Source organism: Thermobia domestica, chromosome 11 (assembly GCF_964235325.1).
Source record: "Thermobia domestica chromosome 11, izTheDome1.hap1.1, whole genome shotgun sequence".
Taxonomy (NCBI): domain Eukaryota; kingdom Metazoa; phylum Arthropoda; class Insecta; order Zygentoma; family Lepismatidae; genus Thermobia; species Thermobia domestica.
The window spans coordinates 21,510,884-21,530,051 of NC_137464.1; the positions used below are offsets into that span (position 1 = coordinate 21,510,884).

Genomic DNA, 19,168 nt, shown 5'->3' on the forward strand with positions numbered 1-19,168 from the left:
GAATCGATAGTTTTGGGGGTCGCTGAGATACTTCCGATGCTTTTTAAATCCAAATTCAGCCATGTAGCTTGGCGTCGGGGAGGTAAGATATAGAAAAATGATCGAAAATGACGAATATTAGTGTCGAATCCCTAGTTTTTGAGGTCGCTGAGTTGAATACTGACACTTTCGATACCGTTTACGACAAAATTCAGCCCGGAACTTGGGGGAGGGGAATGCATAATAATGATCAAAAATGTCCATTAGTGTCAAATCCATAATTTTCGGCGTTGCTAAAGTGAACAGTGATACTTCCGATCTCGTTTAAATGTAAATTCAGCACCGCTACTTGAGGGAGCGGGAGGAAGAAGATAGATAAATATTATCAAAAATGACCATTATCAATGTCGAACTCATGGTTTTCGAGGTCATTGAGATGAACAATGACACTTCCGATGCCGTGCCTCGCAACATGGGGAGGAGATATATAAATTTATTGAAAATGACCGATATTAGTGCCGAATCCATAGTTTTCGGGGTCTCTGAGACGAACAGTGACACTTCTGATGCTGTTTAAATCCAAATTCAGCCCCGCAACTTAGGGAGGAGGAGGGGAGAGAAATATAAAAATTATAGAATATGACCGATATCAGAGAGCGGTTTAGTAATAGTAAAAAGTGACTGACTAACGAAGTATATTATTATTTTTTTTTAAGTTTAACCCAACGAACTGGGTAATTGACGCTAGCAATCCATATTCACAAGTGAGACTTCAAATAACTTGGATGCCGTAATTTTGTATTTCTAATACAGGTCAAAAGTATTTATATAAATTGAGTTTACACAAAAGAAAAAGACAGTTGAATCGTTTTCAGTTTTCACTCAAATTATTCTAAAACATTAAAAGGTTGGATTATAAACATCATTATTTTAATTTTCCCTCTCTCTCTTTTTTTGGTCAATATTGGTGAACATATTATCATCATTATAGCTATTCTGCTATTATTGGCAGGTTACTTGCTGCAATTGAGAAGCTTCGACGTACGGTGGTCCTTAGCTAGTCTTTTCGTCTCGACGTAGAAATTTTCTGTTTTAATATCTTCCTTCAACTACAGTCTCCTTCACTTTACCCTCTCTTTCCTTTCACAATACCCTCTAGCACGTCCCGCATAATACAATTTCTCCTCAGCCAATATCCAACCAGTTTCTTTTTGTCCTCTTAACAATATCTAAAATTCTTCTTTTTCCCCTACTGCTAATATTTCTAACACTTCATTCGTTTTCCGTACAACACAGCTAATTCTCTCCTTTTTTCTCCATGCTCATGTTCCGAAAGCCTGCAATTTTTTCATCGCTTTTGTGTAATGTCAATGTTTCTGCCCCATAGAGTACATATTGGAATCAGTAAAGAAAAACTCAATATTTAATTGGAAGTTTAATACAAGGATTAGCTAATCGTGGTTCAAAAGAAAAATCTGACGCCTTTAGTGTAAAAATAATTTTGCAATTCATGGTATTTCAATAATCTGTGCCGTCTTGATTTTGTCTTGCGTCTCAGGGGTAGTCTCCCAAGTTTGAGTGTTGGATCTGTTAAAAAATATAAACAGATTATGAAACGTTGCGATTTATCTTATAAGTAGTGAAGCGTAGGCACATTAAAAAAATAAAGGTCATCACCTATGTTGTATACTATCATCCTACTTACACGAAGGTAAAACTATATTGCATTTAGAAACATACATTGTATTTCCGTTTCTATTGGCGCATTGTAGAGTTTATTATCCTTTATATCCAGAGTAAAATTTACCCATGAAAAGCAGAAGATATCTTAAATGCAAGACTTGCAAGACTCTTGAATGCTAGACCAAGACCAAGATTTCCAGTGCAAGACCAAGACCAAGACCACCTTGGTCCGTCTTGGTCTTGGTCTTGCATTTGCTCATCACTACATGAGAATCAATGCTTTAGAGACTTTTGCTTACTAAGTTTATGTGGAGTGAAAAGTCATACCAGATAACGAGTGACTCAGCTGAGCCCACGCAATAACGCTTTACCTAGGAAAAAGTTTGGTGATAAAATATTTACCAAGCGATAGATATCAAATTGAGTGCCAAGCATGTAAATCATCTACCATATACCCTAATGATTTTCGTTGCTAGTTATAAATAACTAAACGCAGCTTAAGTTTAATTCATTTTCAAGTTTTGAGGACTATTTCGTACAAGATATGGAAAAGGCAGGGGGCATTCTTTGGGATTTTAGGGGACAACTGTTTCTCTGGGTTTGAGATTCATATACACTTAAATCAATACGATAATAATATACTAACGAAAATCGTGAAAATCAAAATATATCGATATCTTTTCCCTCAAGCAAAGTATGAAATGCGGTTACTGAGCAAATGGACTGCTAAAATCAAAGTAATCCCGTTAGCATAGATAACAGATCCACAAAATATGGGTTGCCAGATATATGAGTTTTGCACCCTTCCTAAAAAATATGAAATTTGCCAAATTTTGAGTGAGGACTACAAACTTATGATCTGACTCCTGGGCACTTGATATCCATCTATAAATTTGGCAAAAAATCAGATCACATCCTTTGGGTGAAACAATGTCCTAAAAGGGAGCATTGACGGCTTGCGTTTCTCCCTTTGGCAAAAGTTACAACTTTATTTTTATGCCTTGTAGACTTAAAATAATGTTGAAAGGTCGTAGCAAGTTTTGGAAGGGGAGTCATAAGGTCTAACCATTGGTTATAAAGAACTTCGTTGTTGTAAAATTTATAGGTTTTAAAATAATTTGTTTCGGAAGGACCATGTCTCTTAAAATTTCGCTTTAAGGTCATGAACTAGCCCTATATCCTATTTGTTTAAATTTGACTTTTGACCTTTCCTTACGATTATGGAATATAGTATAATCTAAGTTTAAGTCACTGTTTTTGACCTTGACAGGATGCATACTATCCCCACCTGCCTCCTATTGTTGTATAACTTATTTTACACTGGTAGAAACAATTAGGGGAGCAAGACATAAAATGAAATAAGACTTTTAGCTAATAATATATACAAATATTATAATAATGAATAGTGGTCCATAAAAATGTACACACTAGCAAAATATAACAAGAAAGTGAAAGAGTTCATAATTTAATTTATTTACTCATCACACTGTATAAAAAGCCATAAAATACATTATGCTGTTCACTACTTACAATGAAATAAATTACACGATTAAAAAGCGTTTCATAAAAAAAATAGTAGCACTCGGACCATTTCCTATGTAAATATTTACACTCATACACAATGACGATGTGTACATACTACTGGTATATAATATTAAAGCAGTTGGGAAAATTTTAGTTTTCCTGTTAAAAACGCAAGAACAAAATAATCAATGACCTCCAAAATCGTTCAAAGAATTGATCAATCGTAAAACTTTCGGATGAGTAGCACCATACGATCTTGCTCCTTTCTGAGATTTCGAACCTTTCATTGGGTTGATCTCGAAGAAATACCTAAAATAAAAATTAAAGAGCATATAATTATTTAACTATGCGGAATACATTATAAATAATTTTCTTACACAATCCTATATATACAAAACATATTTTTGTGGAGACTATTATGATATAAGAAATAATAAATGGATTTCCATTCTTGATTTGTTCCATTTAATTGCTGTAGTTTCAAAAGAAATTACACGAATACTTTGCATAACGTAAGTTTTGGCACCAACGCGATTTTTATTATTACTCATATTTATTTACTATTCAAGTTTTAAAAAACAAATAAAAGCAGTTAATAGCATGTATAGATGGAAACACTGCACAAGACGAGTCTAGTAGCGACTTGTGGCACGAGATATTTAACTACAACTGAAGAATGTAATGACTGGCTTAGTAGTAGAACGCTCATCTCTAGTGCGAGGAGTCTCTGATTCGATCCCAGGTCAAATCAGTTTGCGGTTAACATAATAGTGTCCATGGGGTTTTCTCAAGGTACTCCCCCATTTTCATTCCATCAATTCATTTCACAACCATTCACTAATTATCTATCTCCTATAGCCCACAGGGCATAACCTTTGCCTGTTTTCATTTCATTTTTAATTTACAATTGAAAGAACACATTCTTCTATAACTTTTATTGATATATATTTCGGAGAATATTCTGTATTATTTAGTTTATATACATATATCAAACTAGTTTAATATCATAAAATTTTGTGATAAACATATTTCATCTAAATCAATTATATAAAGTTCTGTCGCTTTTTCACCCATTACCTTCGAACATCGATATGTCACCTAAGACGTACCTGGAAGATTAAAAATAGTCCCCATCAGCATCGACAATTTTCAGCCAACGTTCTGAAAGGCCACTGATTCCATCGCGGTACAACTTCGTGGGCTGTGAAGCGAGGAAGGTATCAAGTGCAGTTTGGACCTCTACTAGGGATTTGAACTGGTGTCCTCTAAAGTTATTGTCCAAGGAATAGAACAGGTGATAATCGGACGGTGCAATATCAGGGGAGCATGTCGGATACAATAGTGTTTCCCATCCAAGGCGTACAACGATGTCCCGGGTCATCCTAGCCACGTAGGGCTTAGCGTTGTCCCATAACAGAAGGACACCTTTGCAATTCAGAAGTGCTGGTTCCAGAGTTTTGACTTTTTCTTGAACACGCCTCAACTGCTGACAGTACACAGTTGCATTGATGCTCTGAGGAGCGGGTAGTAGTTCCCGGTGCACGATGCTGCGAGCAGTCCATCAAACACACAGGATGACCTTCTTCTGATGCAGTGCTAGTTTCGGCTGTTTTGGTACCGGTTAATGAGATGCTAACCTATGATCACGACACCGTGCAGCTTTGTACAGGACCTACTTCTCATCATATGTCAACATCCAGTCTAGAAATGACTCCTTCCTCAGACGAGACCGCAAAGAAACACAAAGTATCTGCTCGCGTTGCCTTCTGTCTCAGCTTGGGACCCGTCGACCCAACTTATATTGCTTCCCAAGTAGGTGGAGGTGCTGTCGAATGGTTTCTCCACTCTCACTGAATTGTAGTTCCAGTTCCTCACATGTCTGGCTGGCCACTATTCGCCTCAATTGCTGCCTGAAGATCTTCATTTTGTACATGTGTTGGTCTTCCAGCACGTGGTGCGTCTTCGAGTGTTTACTCACCGTCCTTAAACTTGTTAAACAACCACCCCTGCACTGTCCGCGTAGTCACGACACCCTCACCAAAGGCCTGATATATCTTCCGCCCCGCTGCAGCGGCGTTTGGCCCCACTCTGAACTTGTACATCACATATGACTTTATGACGCTCTGTGGAGGTCCTGTGTTCATTCTATCCTTACGCAAGTTCACGGTGTACCTGTAGTATGTTGGATATACCCACATCTCGATTCACATTCAACTCACGGTGTGAGGACCAATTGAACATAAACCTCCACACACACACAAAAAAAAAAGCGACAGAACTTTCTTGGTTACCTTTATAAAAACGCCTCGAACCACGCGGTTTTGCATAGCGTGAACGTTTCCTGGAACCAATTAACCGATTATACAAGACTAGCAGCGTTCACCCCGCTTCGCTGGGGTCACCCCGGAACGCAATAAACTTTGTTACTTAGATAATTTTTACTTTTTCGCTTTCAAGTGATATGATAAAAACCATAGAAGATTGGAGTAAATGTTAACATTATATCGCCTGTCATTTATGTTAACCCGCCGAGTGACACGGTCATGTGGGTTGCATATAAATACGGTTAGATTTAGCTATGATGAGCTAACAAAGGATTTGTACGTTATGGACACTTGAATGGTCAATTATCTCAAGACACTGGTAATTGAAAATTAAAGTGATATGATAAAAACCATGTAGGGTCCAAATCTTAATAACCCCCCAAAAATGAAAGAAATTGGTTCAGCCGTATTAGCGTGATGAGCTAACAAAGGATTTGTACGTTCTCTTTTATATATATAGATATTGTGTTTGTGTATTTTTTTTTTATCCTGTGCCGAACACTAAGAAATAATATAAATATTATCCCTTTTAAATTTTTGGCTTTTTTATGGTAAATTATAGACTTTCAGTCAAGCAGCTACAGCATCATCCATATTTATCCTACGATCATGGTTCGTACCTCATTCTCTTCAGAATAGAACATTTTAAAGGGCACCATTCACATTTCCCTATCATCTCTCTTAGTCGGGAAATTCTGAGAGAAATCGGGATTTTTCTGATTTTTCTTTTTTTTTTTTTGTGCCGAATTTTGACTTCTCTGGACCTCCTTGTGTTAACGCACAGATCTCGAAAACAACTTAAAAAATAGTAAGGAGTGTTCTAAATGTGTGTGCAAAATTTCAAGCTTCTATCTTGAAAAGTAAGGACGGGAAAAATATTTACCCATAAGACCCACAATGCCCCAGATTTTTCCAAAAGACTCGGATGTACTATAAAAATTTCCTGAAACATCTCTATTTATTCTAGGGTTATGGCTCATACATCATTTCCTTTAGAATAGAACAGACTTTTAAACGGTACCATTCACACGTTTCTATTATGTATCTGAGGCGAGAAAATCACGAAAAAAGGGATTTTTCGTTAAAAATATCCCATCTTTTAAACTTTTTTCCCTTTGGATCCCCCTGTGATAACACAGAGATCTGAAACAAATCTGAAAAATAATACGGGATGCAATGAATGTATGTGCAAAATTTCAATATTCTGGGTGCAAAAGTAAGCCTACCAAAAATTATAAAAATAGGCCTAAGAAAAATTATTTTTGTAAGTTATGACGTCATCACCTATGTCTCGACGCAGAAAGGCGTGACACCATACGTAACGTGTTCTATAATGCCTCCATGCTTGAAAAAACAAAAACAAAAACAAAACAAACAAAAAAAAAAAAACCGAAGCAAAAAGCTTTATTGAATCTTTTTTAATAGAATAATCAAGACACGTCAGACACAGTCAACTGTTCTTGCAATATCCAGGTTGGAGGGAATTATAATGATTGGCATAGTACCGGTATCTTTGACATTAGTCCCAAACATGACAGATTGATTTTAACGGCTGAAATACTGAGAATAAAACGGTTTTCCTTTCGGGCTGGAAGTTGGGCCTTACGTAACAAACAAACAAAAGTATTTTATGCATCCTCCTGTGTTGAACTAGTCTCCCTGTCATACCTTCGGAGCAAGGGATCTGAAGAACAAATTAAGAAGAAAATTAAAGTAGAATGTGAGAAATCTGTACAAAGTGGGAAATAATTAAAACAGTTTGATGGTACGGAAGCGATAACCTTTCGATAGGACAAATCATATTGTTATAATTTACACAGTAAGTTTCGATATATAAAACTCACCAAATTCAAAAGAAGAAAATTCACAGTTATTAAAAGACTAACTCATATACGGTACCTGTAAATTGTTAAATTTTTTGGTGTACAAGAGGTTAGGATATGGACCTAGGAAAAGACTTCAATAGTAATACTTACCATACTGAACTTAGTTGTACGCAAACAATCTATTATTTGAGGCCTGTTGCGAGAACTATTACGAATACCCCCATGATATGACGATAATATGTATATGTTACTATTGGACAATGGTCCGTAATGTATGGTGTTACTTTCTTTTATGTCCAGGTCTGCCTATTTATGTTATTTAGTTTGGGCAAGACATAAATATCTATGCTTTATATAGTTAGATTAAAACATGAAGGATACGCCAATGTAAAGGAGTGTATAGTTGTTTACAAAGATATTTTGTAAAGTTCAAGGGGCATACTGAAAGTCGTGAGCAACATGTTTTCACAGCCGTAATCTTTAGTTGTGAGTGAAATAAACTATATCATCTCAATCTACAGACCTTTCTTTCTTTCTTTCCAGACGTAAACGTTGTTTGTTGCTAGCAGGTGACTACAGACAGGATTTCAAAAATGGCGGGCAGCGATGTTTCTTTTTGACAGCGTGCTGTGATTGAATTTCTTGTTAAAGAGGACCAATCTGCTTCTGAAATTCACCGCTGACTGCAACGTGCCTACGGAGATGTGTGCATAGAAGTCAGCAATGTTAGGAGGTGAGTGAAACATTATAAGGATAGAAACACGAGTATCGAAGATGAGCCTCGCAGAGGGCGCCCTCGAACTGCCTCCACGGAACACAACAAGGTAAGTCGATGAGCTGATTAGGGGGAGATAGGCGTATCATTGTGAATGAAATCGCTGCAAAAGTTGGTGTTAGGCATGGTGCGGTGCAAGAAATGATTCACAGCTTAGGTTATCGGAAGGTTTGCGCCCGTAGGGTCCCACGTTTATTAACCAAGGACCACAAATGTCAGAGACTAACCATTGCCCATACCCTTCTTCAGAGATTTCGACATGAAGGTGATGACTTTTTGACGAGTATTGTGACTAGAGATGAAAGCTGGTTCCATCATTATCAACCTGAAACAAAACGACAGACTATGGAATGGCACCACTTGAATTCGCCACCGAAGAAGAAAGCGAAGATAGCGCAATAGGTAGAGAAAGTTATGGGGAGCGTCTTTTGGGATGCACAGGGTTGCATTCTGGCTGACTTTCTTGAGCCTGGACAAACCATAAATTCTGCCCGCTACATGCAAACACTTTTGAAGCTCCGTCGTGCCTTGCGTGACAGAAGTCCTGGAAAGAATATCATCCTTCGACAGGTTAATACGCGTTCCCATACTGCACGTGCCTGTATGGAGCAGATCAGGAAATTTGGGTGGGAAACACTTCCACACCACATCCTCCCTACATCCCCGACATGGCACCCTCTGACTACCATCTTTTCGGTTTTATGAAGGCACAGATGCGAGGCCATCGCTATGAGACACTGGAGGATATTCGGTAGGCAGTGCATCAGTGTCTACGGGCAGCTGGAACGGAATTCTATCGAAAGGGTATTTTCAAACTTGCAGAACGAATGGAAAAAACGGAGACTATGTGGAAAAGTGAAAGAAAGGTCTGTAGATTGAGATGATATATTTGGTTTTACTTACAAATAAAGATAGCGGTTGTGAAAAAAATTTTGGTCACGACTTTCAGTATGTCCCTCATATTTACGCAAAATACATAAATTCGAATATATTGTATTCTGCGTTGTCATTTTGAACAGTTACCTAGTGAATTACGTTAAAGTGACTGTAGTACATCAAAAACGAACTTAGGGCATATATATATATATATATATATATATATATATATATATATATATATATATATATATATATATACAGTAGGACGTCGATAATCCGAACATCAAAAATCACAACGCGGTTCCTAGGAGCTTCTTACAATTTGCTATAGGATTGTCCTTCGGCGTTGTGTGAAGTCAGTGTTTTTACAAAAGCTCATTCATATGTAATTGTCTGTCATGCATATTTTTGTTTTTATTTTCCCTTAGGTCTATACAAAATAAGTTTTAAGTGTGAGTTACAAGAACACTGTAATTTAGTGTACGAGCAGGTTCTTCAGAAACATTAAATGTAAGTAGTCTTACGTACCGTATTGTAATTACGTATGTACAGTATAACCACTATATCGATTAAAAAAATAGCATACTGTACGGTATATTTAAGCCTAAATGTCATTTTGTTAGTCATTTTCGAAAATCCGAACAATTTGGAAATCCGAACTACCTGTGGTCCCAATTAGTTCGGATTATCGACTTCCTACTGTGTATATATATATATATATATATATATATATATATATATATATATATATATATATATATATATATATATATATATATAACAAAGTGGGAATGGAAGTAAACGTTATGAGTGACCTGAAAACGACCCCGAGCGTCCTTTGTTTTAACTTAAAAAAAAAAAAAAAAAACACCTACGTGAACACAAGATAATTCATTTTTGTATGAAGTAAAGAAACGGATCAGGAAAAACATCTTATCCTAAGTTCTGCTATTAGTAAATAAGGTATGAGACCGAGCCCTTATGTTTCAATCCAACGACGAAAATGTCTCAGGGTTCAGATTTCCTCAAATCAAAGCATGGTAACCTAAATAATTTAACGCAAGTGAATGATGATGGAAGAATTGGTGAAATACGATTGTGGGAGAAAACGGGAGTACTCAGAGAAAACCCACAGACAAGGTATTGTCCATCACAAACTCACTTGGTCTGGAATCGAACCAGAGGCCCCACATACCAGAGACAAGCGCTCTACCACTGAGCCACTGTGCCTTCCGGAAACTAATGAGGTTCGGTTCTCACGATAAGCTCATACAACCTCGGTGCTGCGAAAAGAAAATCAATTGATAACCAACCAATTTTGTCCCCTTGACCTCGAACAAGACCTTGGTGTTAATATATAATCGCATTCATTTCAGGTGTTCTAGCTAATAAAGCACATTGATAATTAGTTACCTTTGTATAAACTCCAGGGTAAGGGAAGACTCCTGAGGGTATCTCATATTGAAGCAATAAAATGCAGCAAACATGGCGCAAAGCCCTTCTTCAAAGGATTCGATATTCTTCACAGCTAAAATACCGTCAATTGCCACCGCATATGAAGAAGCATCTAGGATTGATGACCCTGAAAAAGTAAAATAGTCATAATTAGCTAGCCCGCTGATTACGCCATTAATGTAAATATTTATTAATATGATCACGTAATAAGTGGTCTATTGTATCTTTATCGTTCGAACAGGACTAGGATTACCTTATGAATTTGCAAGGTACGAAAGAACCCCAAATTCCACCAGTAAAAGGATTTCTGGAAACGTTTATTTTTAAACTACCCCATAATAACGTTTAAGTTGTTTATTATTATTATTATTATTATTACATCGCACCCTTAATTGAACTACGAACGTTGTAAAATTTTCCATTCGGACAGAGTTGCTATATCAAAACTTTACTAAATGCTTTTTTAATCCTGATACATCACTTATTATGCCATTGAGACAAAGCAGAAAATTAATATTATTTCCAGGTTGACTGGAACTGATTTTTTTCTTTTTACGTTGTCCGAGTTTTGTAATGATCGCAGAAAATTTCAGCTATCTTACAACATTGTGCTCATCAATAATGCCACGTTTCATAAAACGTTTGTCCAAGAGTGCATTTTAGCAGCACGTGGCTTCAAGTACTGGGTGAAAAAATTCTGTGGACTACTGTAACAGAAAATAATTTCTTTGACATCTAAGGGATTTTGATGTGTCCTCATAACACACGTCGTTCACAAGACACGAGTAAGTGTAATGTAAATGGAAAGACAGCATTTTTTTTTTTTTTTTTTTTTTTTTTTAAGCAATGTTAACTTTGGGTTAAAGTTTGCATTACATTATTGAAAGAACCTTGGGTGAGAAAGGTTTTTTCATGTTTTTATAACCTATAGGTATATTTTGCAAGGTGTCTCCTTCCCTTCTTTTTTAAGATAAAACAGTTATTGTTTCTTTGTTTGAATTTGAATTGAGAGACGGAATTTTATTCTTCCTTCTTGAAACATCAGAACAGTACCTGATGGAATAGCCGCATTCTTTCGTCATCGTTGAAAAAAGTTCTTTGTTGTAATTGACGAAAAAAGTCCTTTGTTGTTGGGCTACACACATTATTACAAAAATAGCTCTTTCTTTTCTTTCAAGAACACCTTCATAAGAAAGAAAGGAAAAAAAAAAATTCTCAGGAAATGTTTAGTGAAAATTTCCCAAGAGCAAACAATAGGTCGGTACCATTTTTACATACCTACGTAAAAATGTTTTGGATTAGAAAGAAAACACTACATAAGAAATGTCTCCTATAAATGTACGTCGAAGTATTTAACTGCAGCACTACATTCACTCAATGACGTTAAATACTGGAAAAAATCACGGGTTTACGACATGACAGGAGGTAAGTGGCACATAGTGTCTTTTCTGAAGGGAAACAGAAGTGTTACGATGTTACATATGTTATCAGATTGTTTCTGTAAATTTTGGGCCATCATTAGATACTGTTATGAATAGAGACCGGATGTTTAGGCACTAAAAACCTGGAAAATAGGCAAGCAAATAGGCACTAAAAATTTAAAAAATAGGCAGTAAAATAGGCACTAAAATGTAACTCGAAATAATGAAGATAAATACTCAATATAATTAAAAAATAGATTCAAGTCATAGATAATGTTGAAAGAATATAGAAAGACGCTTGCTTGTTAATATCTTCTTTTATTGTATATATAAAAACGAAGCTTGTTATGCATTCCATATATACTGGGTGAACCTGGAAGATGTGCACATACTTCGGGAGCTGTTTCATGACATCAAAAGAAGACAAAAAGTCTTGTTGCATGTTGTCAAATTCCGCTTCGTGTACGAGTGACAGGGGGCCAACTTGGAATCCAAAATCGAATCCTGACAATTAGAACGAGACATAAAGGTGTTCACATACTTCGGGAGGTGATTCGTGACATTCAAGAGGACTTTTTGTCTTCTTTTCATGTCACGAATCACCTCTCAAAGTATGTGCACATCATTCGGTTCCGTTCCAATTGTCAGGATTCAATTTTCGATTCCAAATGTGCACATCTTTGAAGTTCACCATATCTTAACGTACCACGTGCTTGTGTTTACAAACACTTAATATGTGTGTATTATTTATGTTATATAAATTATATATTTTCCCAATGAAGGCTTATTTTGAAGAAAATGCATAGAATAGGCAATATTAGGTACTAAATCAATTATTTAGGCAGTAAAGGTCGAAATAGGCAAAATAGGCAAAATAAAATTGGCTTAAATCGAAACTATAAACCCCCATATAAACTTTAAAACGTTACTTTTGATCATATCTTTAATAATAAAGAATAGGCATTTTGCCTAACATCCGGTCTCTAGTTATGAAGCTTGCAGATGTTATTGTGGGACCGCACATTATCAGATTATTTTTGTAAAATTTTGGCCATTTCTTGTGCAAACTCTAAGTTCTGTACAGCTTCCTAAGATTTCTAAAAAGAAATTTCATTAGAGAATTTTTTGCCAAAAGATCTTCCATTACTCTCAAAGGAAAAAGAGTATGAAGAATCTGAAATATACAAAGATTGAGTATAAATAACTTCCGTTACAGGGATTAGGGAATAAGACAAGTAGAAGTAAAAACTGAAGATAAGACGGAAGAAACAAAAAAGAAGGATGACAGAAATGAATATAAATATTTTAATTAAATATACTGATCACTCTATCTGATCGGCAGACAGTGATTGTCTATATATTATGTATGAGATCATACTTTAGTTCCTCTGTCATTTGCACCGCAGTCACACGACTGTTTTCTTGTTTTCAGTGATAATTAACTTTAATATTCGGCGGAATTTGTCACTGAGGGGTTTCTTCAGATCATTGTTGTTCTTCGCCGATGTGGTTTCGCCTGAATTTTGTACGTCGTCACCACCTTAAACTTGTCCCTCGCAGCACACTTCACTACTTTTGTCACGATCGCATCACATGTAACCAAACGCCTCTAATTTGCCCTCTTGGGAAATCAGAGAGGTCGCCCATTTTACATTATTATATCTGTTCAGTTCAATGCATACTGCTGTTCCACTGCTCCTCATATTGTGTGAAGTTTACCCTAAGACACTATCAAGAACAATCCGGTGTTGCGGTCGCCGTTCGACCGCTACCAACCCATGAACCTAACGTGTTTCTAACTCCAGGTATTTACATTAAATTTACAAATATATATACACTAAATAAGTAAGAAATTGATTATTGTGTTACATTTATGTGATATTGCTAACATGTGGTTTATTTTACCTACTTTACACCTTTTTCCTGGCAGATTTCACCCTCATACAACAGGCTTATTTCCTAAGCTTAGGGAAAGAGCACACACCAAGTTTCGTGAAAATTGATAAATATTAGAAATCTATCCCGGAATAGACACAGACACAAATGACGGTTCAGTCGAGTAGCAGAAGCAAGAGCAACATAAATATTTAAAAAGAAAAAAGAAAAAAAACATTAATGAGTGATGAGTTACTACATTGATAAAGTCGCTGGTGTGATTACGTAGTGACATTGGGTGAAGGGATGTTGGGAGGGAAAAGACGTGAATGATTTTCTACATCACTTTACAGCAGAGGTGGCCAAACTTTCTGATTCAGTGATCTACCCATGTGTAATTACCACTGGCACTGACGTTAACTTGTACTGCACTTTTTATTTTCCTTAATTCACTTTTAGGAGGAAAATAGGAGTTATACTCCATTTTATGCAAAATGGAGTAATGCCATTTAAAATTGTCTTTTTTTTTTTCTCTCACACCAATACACAAACACAGACAGAAGAAAACGGGTGAATTCGGTTCCTGGATATGTTTTCTGTTTTATCTTTCTCAATCAACCGCCTGTACTCAGTGGAACGCAATACGATAACCCCTGACTTACGTCAATTCACATTTACGTAATAAATCTCGCACATTACAACTACTAGTGCATATAAACATGTTTGCAGCCAGCTTTTTTATCTTCAACATCCATTGCAGTATGCAGCGACATACATAATACACGTACACTCATGTCTAAAATGATTGTCGCATATCTATAACTGTCTTCTTGGAGGAATATAATTTGATAATGATTTTGCAGGGTACTTTTAATACTGATACTTTGTGTATAATCAGGAAATGTATATTTGTGGTAAATTTCATACTAAAAGAATTATAAATACGAAAATTAGAATGAGTAAAACAAAATGTTGCTAAATAGACAAGAAAGTTTTATTTTCGTTTTATTGTTCTTATTTACTGCTCTTTTGACATGAAATTTGCCACATGCATGTCTTTGCCGATTATACACATACTAACATTATAAGAAATACCGGGCGAATTCGTTATCAAATTATATCCTTACAACATATTTTAGTCATGCGACAATATTTTTGGACATGAGTGTACATTTTTTCTGTATAAAAGAATATTCATAAAAGAACCTTTGTATATAACCTGTAGAGTTTTCATATTTTACCAGTTTATATCCGAATAAATAGTGTTATATAATGTTCAATTTATAAACTAATACTGTGTAAATAATATTGTAATGTTCTGTACGTTGTTATATTTATCAACAATACCAGGTACGTTTTTACTAGAAGACACTACAAGAAACAGACGACAGGAATCATCATCATCATTGGATCATGTGATGGAAGACGAATCACCATTACCTGTGAAGAGGTATAAAATTCGATGGATTTCTCTACTCGACATCAGTTTTGGCTGGTCATCCCTAATCTCTTAGTTTGCAGTGAAGTTCTGAGGCCTCCTGCCCACTCTGCTTGCAATGGAACATTGTGGGAACTTAACCTCTCCCTCTCTTAGCTCAGAGATTCCTAACCGCAACCACCCAGCTTTCTGTGAAGCTTCGTGGTTTCCTCTTCCCGCTCAGCTTGCTGTGGAGCTTTGAGGAACTCAAACCTCTTTCTTTTTGCTGCGGACGACCAACAATTCAAGTCCGCCTCCACTCAGCTAGACAGAGCTTTGGGAGAATTTTTTCCCTTGGCTACCTGGGCCTTTGGACACCTATCTACCCTAATTCCTTATAGACGATCTTTTATTTTATCTGTGTTATACTACAAGAGAAAGTTCTTTAATAAAATTGATTCCCGTGTGTATTTGTTCTACCTTCTACCTAACAAGCTAATTTTACCATATACATATGTACCTAGGTATATACATACATATAATGACAATACTAATAAATATTGTTATTTCTTACGAAGTTACAGTTACGCAACTTAAATGCGATATACGTAAAATTCACATAAAATAAAGTTTTACGGAACGTATTACTTATTTAAGTCGGGAGGTTACTGTATCGCGTTTCACTACAGGTGCAGACAAAGTTTAAGCTGAAAAAGAAAAAGAAAGAAAAAGACGAATCATGCAGAAATAGAAACAAAATACACTCGTTTGGTTCTGTCTATGTTAATTATTTAGCAACTGGTATGTAATATTCTTGCTTCGACAATATCACTCTTTTCTATTCAAAAACATTTTGGGATCTACCCGCTACTTCACGGCGATCGACTTTTTGGCCAGCCCTGCTTTACAGAGCTGACAGAATACTGGATGTATTAGAAGTCCGGAACCATAGGCCAACTGCGTTACGAGTGAAGACAGGACAAAATGAAGAGAAGAAATGTTGAAAATAGGTGGTTTTCACTCTAAAATGATGGAATTTTTGTCATCGCACAAGCCGTTTGGGCTTTATACTGGTAAGCCGGCCTAAGTTTAGTGAAAAAAATGTCTCCAGTTCAGCAGGGTCTTCGAATAAAACGTCCGGGCATGCAAAAGAAAATAAATGAAATCTTGCAGTATTACGTCCCACCATTATGTCGGCTAGACAAAAGGAGACGGTGATGATGATAAAGGAATAAAATGATAGAATGAAGAAAGTGGGAGAAAAGGGAGAACCCCGAAAAAAACACGCACACGGTGTTTGTCCATCACAAAGGTCACTTGGCGCGATCTGGGATCAAACTAAGGATCCTAGGCACCAGAGATGAACGGTCTACCACTGAGCCACCGCGATCCCAAAACTTAAAAGAGAGAAGAATTGTTGAAAATACGTGTTTTCAAGTCTGATATGATGGAGTTTTTAAAAATCGCACCAGCCGTTTGGGCTTTACACTGGTAAGTGTATAGTTTCAGGACTATCTCCATAAGAGGGGGTGCTATTACAGCGTGGGAACCATTTGCTTTGCCCACTACCTGCAAACAATGGGTTCATAAATTTGAGTCTGCTACCCCTCACAGACTGCTTGGTTGGTACCAGGCCTCGAACCCATGACCCGTGAACCAAGCTATGATACATAGATGCTAGTTAAACAATACCTGCAAGGAAACATCAGGAGATCCACCCCGACAAAAATACATGCAAACATATAAAACAAAGAAAAGTTTGGACTTACCACACAGCTTTGTGGAAACACAGGTGTATTGAAGTTGTACACGAATTAAAAATACTCATGATTTTTGTTGACATTTTAATATGCTTAGCCTTCTCACGAGAACACCACACTAGAAACACTACACATTGCAATAACACTTTTACCCAACAGCTACCACTTTTATTATTCTCGGTTACTGTGATAAAAAAAAAAAAAAAAGTCTTAGTTTTATACTTTACAGTGCACTGTTTAGTTCCTTCTTAATTCTCCATTTTTCAGATCTTCATTGTCGAGTCTGCTCTCCATGCTGAATAACAGTTCATTTTTGTGTTTCACTCCCCCTCCCTTTTTTATTAGGGGTTTTGGACACGCTTTGTGTAAGTTCACTATTATATAATTGTGATTCTCAAAATTGGCTATATTTCTGAATTTTGACGGTTTTACCACACAACTCCTTCAGTTTCTTTTGTACACTTTAACTAGCTGCAGATATGTTGTGTATCTTTTTTAGTCTTTTCATTTTACAGCTGGACTTTCTTCATAGGTTTCGTTTACACTGACCACGGTTCTAATGACCACCCAAGCCATCGGCTTTGGTTTTTGTTCCCAAGGGACGCCACACTAGCGTTTATGGACTCGCACTATTTTTTACTGTTCTTCGAAACACTTGTGTATCTTTCAAACAAACCTTTTGACTTTTGGATTCTCACCGTAATTATGTATTGTTATATTGTCCTTTTCATTAAACTAGTTGTTTTAATGTTATTTTCAAATTTTCTAGCTAAACAAATGACAGCGCCGCCTGGTGACAGCGAGAGTATTTTGCTTCTGCTTTTCTTCTTTCTACAACCCTTAGTTTGAATTTCTTTTAAAGTTTATGTGATTTTAAACAAGTACACATTTGAATTCATGTACAACTATAATCTTACATATTTTTGCTGACATTACAAGTACTAACAATCGGATGACATTTAAAAGCTTAGCTACAAATACCTGTATTTCCAAAATCCGCCGTGGTTGTCTGCTCATCATGAGAGGCACCCACAACTCTCCCTCCAGGTACTGTTTAGAAGTAAATACAAACTTAGGAAGGCAATTTGGAAAAGGGTCCAAGAAAACTTTATGTTAATTAGAATTTTCTAGAGATATCAGTATTTCCAAAAATAATTGTTGTGCTTATATTTAATTATTGTATATAAAACAAAGAGAGAAAGCGTCACTTTGGAAAGGCTGGCTGACTGGGCAGATCAACCAACGCTATCTTAGCGTCATGCGACTTTTTTTTTTTTTTTTTTTTTTTTTTTTTTTTTTTTTTTTTTTTTTGACATAGGGTTTCTGCAACGAAGTGGACACTGAAACTTGACACCTAGTTGAGACTGTGGCCAACTGTTAGAAATATAGCTAACAGGGGTGTGTTTTGTTCCCATACTAAAAGAGATGAGATCCTTTTTTAAATTTCTTGACCAAACGAATTTTAAATGGTTATAAACACTACATAGTAGTGAGTTCAACAAACTCTAAGTTTGGCGTCTTTCTCTGCAATTTTGGGATTTCTGCAATTTTGTGGATATCTTTGTAGCTATATTCAGCCATAACCAGAAAAGCAATACTTTTTTTTTATTATTTTCAAAAGAATAGATAAATGTATCTTAATAACTATAAAGACTTCTACTAGAAAATGTAAAAGAATACAAAACTAAATTAATAAAATAAAATAAATAAGACATAAGCTAGCATCTATATAATGAAGGACTTAAGGACTTTTGTATATAAAGTAAATTTTAACATCTTCCTAACTGGTCTCTTACATAAGGCTCCCTATGTTTAGTTAAGAAGCAACATTCCCAGTTTAGCAGGCTGTTTGAATGAAATGTAGGTGTGGGGAAAATGTAGACTGTTCCGACCAAAGTCGCATATACACTTTTTCCTTATATTGAGGTCCTGGACACGTATCCAAAGTTTGTCACGTGTAAAGTTATTCACGGAACACCTAAATACATGACTAACATAAAGTAAATTATATACTGCATGCTTGAGATTGAACTATCCTCATGACATCTTACTACTACACTTTGGATCTTTGTAGTACAAAACATTGAAAAAAAAAACATTCGAAACACTTTAAAGGAAACAGACTCAACATTCAGAAGGCTTGAAAAGAAACAACATCGAAACTATTACCTACCAAAAGCAACGAGACACGGTTCAAGTTGATTTAACGTTATTTCTGTCTCTTCTGAAGTCCTGCTCTGAAATAATAGG

The 19,168-nt window shown here is 36.1% G+C and overlaps 1 protein-coding gene across 3 annotated transcripts in view; it reads right to left on the bottom strand.

Annotated features, from left to right (window-relative positions):
- Positions 1-3,073: 3,073 nt before the first annotated feature.
- LOC145663973 (uncharacterized) overlaps positions 3,074-19,168 on the bottom strand; it is a 49,033-nt gene continuing 32,938 nt past the window's right edge. For 2 of the 3 annotated variants that reach the window (XM_081730221.1, XM_081730220.1), the window contains exons 6-8: positions 19,092-19,155; positions 10,404-10,572; positions 3,074-3,495 (exon numbers count right to left, since the gene is read on the bottom strand). In XM_081730221.1, coding sequence (XP_081586347.1) covers positions 3,372-3,495; positions 10,404-10,572; positions 19,092-19,155 — 357 coding nt within the window. In that variant the 3' untranslated portion in view covers positions 3,074-3,371. Of the gene's footprint in view, positions 3,496-10,403; positions 10,573-19,091; positions 19,156-19,168 lie in introns of those variants that run through there. The other variant, XM_081730222.1, reaches the window with a different exon arrangement.